Consider the following 8,826-nt stretch of genomic DNA (forward strand, 5'->3'; position numbering starts at 1 on the left):
CATCGCCCCTCCCCCAAGGCCCTCCTCCCTACCTTTTATCTTAACCAGCTGGACACACTTTCCTCATTCCTGAAGATGGGCTCATGCCCGAAACGTTGATTCTCCTGTTCCTTGGATGCTGCCTGACCTGCTGCGCTTTTCCAGCAACACATTTTCAGCTCTGATCTCCAGCATCTGCAGTCCTCACTTTCTCCTGACAGCTTTTTTGAACAGGCTTCTGGTCTATCAACAGACAGCTCTCAGTACAGCATTCTGATGCCCATGTCTTATGATGCGCCTACGATAAGATCATCTATCATTTGACCAAATTCTTAGGATCCAGTTAGATCAGTGTAGTCAATAGGCTCCTTGTCCCTTGAGTTCTGATATTAATACCATCCATAAGCAACATTGATGTGGTATCCAATGAACGTCATTAATGTTTTTATCTGGCTTTTTTGCGCCTCATTTGCAGTTAGCAAGTAACGCTCTATCCCTAGCACTGGAAGTGTAAAAAAGGTGTCAACACCTACATGTCCCCTGGCCCTCTATGACTGACAATTGGTGTTGAGCCCCGCCCCCGGTCTCTCTAATTGACAGTTGGTGCAGTGTGGCTCCGCCCCGGTGTAGTTTGATAGACAGTTGGTGCTGAGCCGCGCCCCTGGTCCCCCCTGATTGACGGTTAGTACTAAGCACCGCCCCCTTGCTGTCAGATTTGACCTTTCGTGAGCTGGACCCGCCCACAGGCACGCGGATTAACAGTTCGTGCTAAATCCTGCTTTGATTGACATTTGATCTTAGTTGGCCCGACCCCCTCAGCCCTCTCTGACAGTTGGTGCTGAACCCTGTCCCCTGGACTTTACTGATTGACATTTGATGCTAATCCACGCCCTCTCGCCCTCTCTGATTGATAGTTGCCGTTGAGCCTCGCCCCTTGGCTAATGTTGATTGACGGTTTGCGTGGCGTGGCCCCACCCCCTCCTCCCGTTTGATTGACAGGTGGTGCCTGTTTGTCCCGCGCCCGGCCACCCCTCTGACAATTTGTGCTGAGCCACGACTCCAGGTCCCCTTCTGATTGACAGTTGATGCTTACCCCCGCCCCCTGGCCCTCTCTGATTGACGGTTGGTCGCAGTAACCCCGCCCTGCTGCCAGCTGATTGACGGATGGCCCCGCCCTCACGCCTTCCCTGATTGACAGTTCCTTTCTGAGGGGGGGGGCTGGAGTGCGCGGTGCAGGCTGGGAACAAAACAAACCCCCGGCTCGAGTGAGCGGGCAGACACGGTGATTGCTGAGGGGGGCCGGGGGGGGGAGGGAAAATAGGTGTTGCGGCCGAGACATCACACGGAGCCGCGACATTGGCCGCACGGTAAGAAGCGGGGGTATGTAATTTAACAGTATGTGTCGGGGGGGGAGTGCGAATGAAGGGGTTGTCTTCTTCCATCCTCTTCCCCCCCCCCCCCAACTCAGGCCTCTGACCCGCTTCAGACTCCGAGCCCTCCGTCTCTCCAGCCACTTGAGAGGCCCCGAGAAGGGTGAGCCTCACTCTGTCCCGGCCAAGTGAAGTGAAGGGGAGTGGGGGAAGCCTCCCATGTGATTCTCCAGCCCCCCCCCCCCCTCCTTCCACTATTGAGGCCTCCTCTGTAAGGCCGGGCTGAGGAGCCGCGCCAACAGGTAGGTGCCTCCCTGCCTCCCTCACTCCAGCCCAGCACCACGGCCCCGCGTAAACAATGGCCCCTCTGGGCTGACACATCGCCTCGGTCTGTATGCGATCACTGCCAGCGCGGCCCCGCCGACCAAGGGCCGCAAATTCACTCCTCGGTCTCCCCCATGTCTCCCTCACGGGTACACATTGCCAACCTCTGTCCGAAGTCATGATTCATGCACTTCTAATGCATGGCAATGTGTTCCTGTTTCTCGCAAAACAAGGGGTAATTCCTAAGTGTGTTTCACTTTCCTCTGTTCAGCGCCACGAGTAAAATGGTAGCATATTCAGACACCCACACCTCAGCATAATTCTGCAAATGAACCAGTCTGTTAATCCCTAAATACAGCAAGGATTGTGCACATTTCTAGCTATCCACTCTTACTGACTCAACAAAGAAGTAAACTATAACACCCACTTGTTCCTGCAATACTAAGCAAATAGTAAAATGAGTGTTCAGTGAAGTATAAAGTTATTGACTTTGTTCTGAAGTTTAAATCTGGAAATGCTTTAAATTGTTCCCTCTTGTCCTGGTTCTTCATCCTGGAGCTGATCCATCACCACACTTGTTCAAAGCTTTGGTGCTGGACCAGTAAAATTGATCAAATTTCAGTGATGAATTTTAACTAAATTATGCTTCATAATGCAATGATAATTGGAATTTGTCCATGATGCACAATGAAGAATTGTATTATGTTATTATGTGTAATTATGTGATTATAAATAGGCATTTAAAAAGACATTTCATAAGCTAAATGCTTGAATTATTGTGGAACTGCAGATTTGGCAGCATTAAAGTTGTAGAATATTATAGGAAAGAATTATTCATAATATCATCATTGTATCTTGTTTAAACCAACCTATCAACTGAGTGTTTCAATATAGTTTGAAAAATAAAAAAAAAACAATGTTAGCTGGCCTGGCCTTCCAGAAAAAAACATTTTATGTGCTTGTATTTTGGAGGTTTGAGCAGTACAGCTCAATTATATTTAAAATTTAACTAAGTATTGATAAAATTCAAATAGGCCAAGGACTTGCTGACTTGTATCAAGATTTCTGAAACACGAGGCTCTTGTAATTTCTGAAATTTTGTTTCAGCAGCATGTATAAATCAAAGAAAGTGTGGATGAACAAAGGGACCTTGGAGTGCAGGTTCATAGTTCCTTGAAAGTGGAGTCACAGGTAAACAGGTTAGTGACAAAGGATTTGGTATGTTTGCTTTTATTGCTCAGTGGATTGAATATCGAAGTTGGGAGGTCATGCTGCATCTGTACAGGGCATTGGTTAGGCTACTTTTGGAATACTGCATTTAATTCTCCCTGCTGGAGGAAAGATGTTGTTAAACGTGAAAGGTTTCAAAAAAAGATCTACAATGATGCTGTCAAGGTTGGAGAGTTTGAGCTATAGGGAGAGGCTGAATAGGCTGTGGCTGTTTTTCTTGACTTTGTACACCCCAGTCCAACACCAGCATCGCCAAATTTTAAATGTTGTAATTGTGCCAGCCTTTACCACTTTCTCTGGCATCTCATTCCCTCTGCGTGAAAAAGTTGCCCCTTAGGTCCCTTTTAAATCTTTCCCTTCTCACCTTAAACCTACGCCCTCTAGTTTTCAACTCCCCTACACTGGGGAAAAAACATTAACTAGTCACCCTACCCACGCCACTCAATTTTATGAAATTCTATAAGTTTACCACTCACTGGGGGACAGGTAGCAGAGGAAGGTGGCTGAGCAGAGGCTGATTGCTAAGTATGGTACCCATAGGGAGGGCCTCAACCGGGACCTTGGGTTCATGTCACATTACAGGTGATCACCATTGCACTACACACACACAGATATTCCTTCACACACGCTCTCACATACACACGGACACAGGTACACAGACGCGCACATAGGCACCCACACACACTCTTCCACACTCTCACATGCACCCCCTCACAGACTTAAGACACTCTGCACTCACTACACACGCATGCACGCACGCACGCAAACTGCATGAATTTATGTAAAACTCTGTTATCAATCTAAAAAGTGAGATAACAATCTAAACATCAGGTCATAGACAGAGAACACAGGGGGCTAACACCTTCAACATATTGTCTAGCTATCACCATTGTTAACAGCTAACCCGAGAATGCAACTTAAAAAAAAGGGTTTTGTGATTTACATGTGAAAGAAGTGAAACTATCACTGTATTCTAACAGATGAAAGGCTTAACAGACAATCAATTTTTCAATGTATAATTTCAGTTACATCACATTGCAAATTTTTGATCGAGCCCTCCACAATCACCTGATGAAGGAGCGTCGCTCCGAAAGCTAGTGTGCTTCCAATTAAACCTGTAGGACTATATCCTGGTGTTGTGATTTTTAACATTTAAAAGGCATCTGGATGGGTATATGAATAGGAAAGGTTTAGACGGCGATGGGCCAAGTATTGGCTAATGCGATTAGATTAATTTAGGATATCTGTTTGGCGTGGACGAGTTGGACCAAAGGGTCTGTTTCTATGCTGTATATCTCTATGATTCTAAATCATTATACAATAAAACAAAGAAATGTGAATGTGGCGATCTGAAACAAAAACAGAAATTGCTGGAGAAACGTCTTCAGAGGCACCAGACCCCACATTAACTGCTTTCTTCTTGTAGATGCTGCCAGACTTGCTGAGCTTTTCCAAATGAATCATAATATTTTAGCTTATAAATGTTTCTAAAGGTGGCTTTGTCATGTTTCCAATATATACTGATCATATGTAATTGCCTTTTGGTTTCTGTGTGAAATCATCTGCCACCTTATTTAAGTATACATCATTTTTTCATTTTTACAATAGACAATAGGTGCAGGAGTAGGCTATTCTACCCTTCGAGCCTGCACCACCATTCAATATGATCATGTCTGATCATCCTTAATCAGTATCCTGTTCCTGCCTTATCTCCATAACCCTTGATTCCACTATCTTTGAGAGCTCTATCCAACTCTTTCTTAAATGAATCCAGAGACTGGGCCTCCACTGCCCTCTGGGGCAGAGTATTCTGGGTGAAGAAGTTTCTCCTCATTTTTGTCCTAAATGGTCTACCCCGTATTTTTAAGCTGTGTCCTCTTGTTCGGCACTCACCCATCAGCGATGTCTTTCCTCAAATTTGGAGACCAGAACTGCACACAGTACTCCAGGTGTGGTCTCACCAGGGCCCTGTACAGCTGCAAAAGAACCTCTTTGCTTCTATACTCAATCCCTCTTGTTATGAAGGCCAGCATGCTATTCTTCACTACCTGTTGTACCTGCATGCTTACCTTCATTGACTGGTGTACAGAACACCCAGATCTCTTTGTACTGCCCCTTTACCTAAATTGATTCAATTTCAGACTCTAGTTACCAGCTGGCACAGGTGACAACCACTGCTGATAAATATGAAGGTTCATTGCATTTATTAAAAGATTGAGATGAGAGAAATATTTATAGGAATGCAAGCTGTTTACTGTCAGGTTTAAGGAGCATAAACACTGCCTTGAAATTCTGAATTAAACTTTGGTTACTAATCTGGTGAAAATAAATAGTACTAGGTGGTAAAGTAAAACTAACTTGCAATAAACTTGATTTCGGTTGTTAGTTTTCTATGTAGATGAACCTTTGTTTCTGGGTTAAATTTAAATTGCCATTTTAGGGACAACCGTGGTGAGAGTTTAGGCTATGTGACTTGTTTTCCATAAGACGCATATGAGGGCCAAGTGTTCTCATTCTGTCTTGTAAACTTTGAGTCCAACTGTGTTTGTTTGGGTGCTTTAAGAATGATGGTACATGAGGATCATTGTTGGTTAGTAGAAGTACAGAATTGACTGGTCTGGTGGCACCAACTTGATAGTACATGGTCTGTCAGTATATGGGAATTAAAGTACTGTAAGGCAGTAAGCTGTGACTTATACTTATCAGGACAAGGACTTAATACTTGAAATTTCAAGCTCAAAATAAAAGATGCATTTCTTTTCTTCAGATCCTCGAGACAAGGGTATTGAACACAAGGAGAACAAATAATGGGTCTAAAAACCTTTACACACAATTCTCCAGTCCATGGTCAGGAGCTCCTTGGAAAATTAAACAAACTCCGTAATGAAGGACATTTCTGTGATGTAACAATTCGAGTTCAGGATAAGATCTTCCGAGCCCACAAAGTGGTCCTCGCTGCTTGCAGTGAATTCTTCAGGGCAAAACTTATAAATCAATCAGATGCAGATGAGTGCATTTTGGATTTGAATCACGTGACTGTTAGTGGGTTTTCACCATTGCTAGAATATGCATACACTGCTACACTTGCCATTAATACTGAGAACATTATTGATGTCTTGGCTGCTGCAAGCTATATGCAGATGTTTCATGTAGCAAATACCTGTTCAGAGTTCATGAAATCAAGTATCCTGTGGAATACAAGTAGTAATCCCCCAGGACCTATTCCTCCACTACCTCAGGAGAGTAGTGGAGCTTGCATCGTTCAGTCCCACGATGACAGCCTATCACCAGTGTCGTCAGAATGTAGTTCAGTTGAGAAGAGTAAGCCCAGGGAGTCTCGCCGAAAGCGAAAGAATTTCATAATGATATCGCCAGAGAGTCCAACTGAATCTGCTGCTCAGCCCAACTGTTCACAAGTTTTAAACCCTTCAGTGACCTTTTCAGATTGCAACAGGACCCAGCAATGTGTGGACTCGTCTGTGTCATTTCAGTGGACATACCCATTGGGTGGTGATCGACGGACGCAAACTGAAAAAAGTAAACAAACAGAAAATGCTAGAATCTCGGAACAGACTGTGAATGCAGAGGTAACAGGAAGACTACCTGAATTCACTGCTTGTGAAAGCACAAAAGCAACATCATCCCCTGTAATAGAAGATGATGTACGAATCAAAGTTGAAAGGTTAAGTGATGATGAAGGTCATGAAGTGGTATCACAACCTGTTAGTGCTTCTCAAAGTTCACTTAGTGACCATCAAACTGTACCAGGCAGTGAACAAGTTCAAGAGGATTTATTGATCAGCCCACAGTCTTCCTCTATAGGTATGTATGACAAAACATTTATTTTTTGGTTTGTGTATTAAATTAAGTTTAACAAGCTCCTGTGATGAGGTAGAACAAAGTTGTCATAAAATTAAACATCTTAGAATATTGAATGCTTATTTTTTGCATGGTTTTTATAATTGGGATGATGATTTGCATTCCAGAAAGCTGTGCTGCTATTATAATCCAGTTGAAGTTGCTTTGTAAGGAACAAAAACATTTCTTTGATTGCAGAGTTTAGCTGATTCAGTTTTCCTCCAAGTCATCTGGAATGTCAAGCAAGACCTTTGTTTTTATCACAATACTGTGAGCTACCTTGAGAAACTGGGGCAAGCTGCAGGTGTTTGAGTTTACAGTTAATGTTTGGTCACTTTGTCCACATTTTAAGTAATAGTTTTTAGGGGAACAAGAATGTTGCTGAAGTTGAAATAAGTATTTTCAGTAAAAATTCTGGATAATTTTACAATTTAAAAACTAAGCTGTTAAGTTTATGATTTTACAAACAAGATCTTTAAGTTAGATGTTAATCACTTCTCACTTAAATTGCAACTTTACTATTATCTCATTAGATAGCTATTAAATCGGCATATCTGCCAATGTTTTCAACCTTGCTTGCAATTTTCATCCACCTTTTGCATTATCACCCTTTTAGGCAGTTTGGAAAATTAGACATCCAGTATCAATATCGATACTATTGCAGATCTTTAAATTTTGCATTGCATTTTCCCGTCATGCTTTTATTTTAGTTAACAAAGTCTCTAAAATATGTTTGTTTACCACAGTTGCAAATTATTACATGGAGTTTATGAAATTGGCAAAGTGTGAAGTTCCAATTACAAAGTACAGTGTTAGTGAGTTTTGAGAAGATTTATTGCTCAGGTTGAGGTTCTTAGTGTAAGTTTGCTGGCTGAGCTGGAAGGTTCGTTTTCAGATATTTCATCACCCATGCTAGGTAACATCATGAGTGAAGCACTGGTGGTATGGCCTGCTTTTTATTTATGTCTTTGGGTTTCCTTGGGTTGGTGACAGTGTGTTTAAAATATATATTTAATTGTAGAGTTATGCACAATAGTTGAATATTGAACCTTAAGTTGCTGTCTTGCTGAATATTTTGTGACATTTTGCTTCCTCTTTCAAAAGGTTCAGTAGATGAAGGAGTTACAGAAGGTTTACCAACACTTCAAGGCACTTCCAATGCCAACAATCACCCAGATGATGATGATAGGTAACTACAATCTGTACACATACTATTTTGCAGTAAATCAATGCATAGAACATAGAACAATACAGCACAGAACAGGCCCTTCAGCCCACGATGTTATGTCGAACATTTGTCCTAGCTTAAGCACCCATCCATGTACCTATCCAATTGCCACTTAAAGTTCGCCAATGATTCTGACTCTGCCACTCCCACAGGCAGCGCATTCCATGCCCCCACCACTCTCTGGGTAAAGACCCTACCCCTGACATCTCCCCTATACCTTCCACCCTTCACCTTAAATTCATGTCCCCTTGAAACACTCTGTTGTACCCGGGGAAAAAGTTTCTGATTGTCTACTCTATCTATTCCCCTGATCATCTTCTACACCTCTATCAAGTCACCCCTCATCCTTCTCCATTCCAATGAGAAAAGGCCGAGCACGCTCAACCTATCCTCATACGACCTATTCTCCATGCCAGGCAACATCCTGGTAAATCTTCTCTGCACCCTCTCCAAAGCTTCCACATCTTTCCTAAAGTGAGGCGACCAGAACTGCACACAGTACTCCAAATGTGGCCTTACCAAAGTCCTGTACATCTGTAATATCACTTCACGATTCTTGAATTCAATCCCTCTGCTAATGAACGCTAATACACCATAGGCCTTCTTACAAGCTCTATCCACCTGAGTGGCAACTTTCAAAGATCTATGAACATAGACCCCAAGATCCCTCTGCTCCTCCACCTTACTAAGAACCCTACCGTTAACCCTGTATTCCGCATTCTTATTTGTTCTTCCAAAATGGACAACCTCACACTTGGCAGAGTTGAACTCCATCTGCCACTCCTCAGCCCAGCTCTGCATCAAATCTAAGTCCCTTTGCAGCCGACAACAGCCCCC

The 8,826-nt window shown here is 43.1% G+C and overlaps 1 protein-coding gene across 5 annotated transcripts in view; it reads left to right on the top strand.

Moving 5' to 3' along the window:
* The first annotated feature begins 1,215 nt into the window (after positions 1-1,215).
* The window catches only part of LOC122540670 (zinc finger and BTB domain-containing protein 44-like), a 49,550-nt gene continuing 41,939 nt past the window's right edge, over positions 1,216-8,826 (top strand). The window contains exons 1-4 of one of the 5 annotated variants that reach the window (XM_043676714.1): positions 1,216-1,346; positions 2,781-2,872; positions 5,671-6,725; positions 7,866-7,950. In XM_043676714.1, the coding sequence (XP_043532649.1) occupies positions 5,711-6,725; positions 7,866-7,950 (1,100 nt within the window). In that variant the 5' untranslated portion in view covers positions 1,216-1,346; positions 2,781-2,872; positions 5,671-5,710. Of the gene's footprint in view, positions 1,347-2,780; positions 2,873-5,667; positions 6,726-7,865; positions 7,951-8,826 lie in introns of all 5 variants that reach the window. The other 4 variants (XM_043676712.1, XM_043676713.1, XM_043676715.1 and 1 more) reach the window with 4 other exon arrangements.

The sequence above is a fragment of the Chiloscyllium plagiosum genome, chromosome 35, assembly GCF_004010195.1.
Source record: "Chiloscyllium plagiosum isolate BGI_BamShark_2017 chromosome 35, ASM401019v2, whole genome shotgun sequence".
Classification (NCBI taxonomy): Eukaryota; Metazoa; Chordata; class Chondrichthyes; order Orectolobiformes; family Hemiscylliidae; genus Chiloscyllium; species Chiloscyllium plagiosum.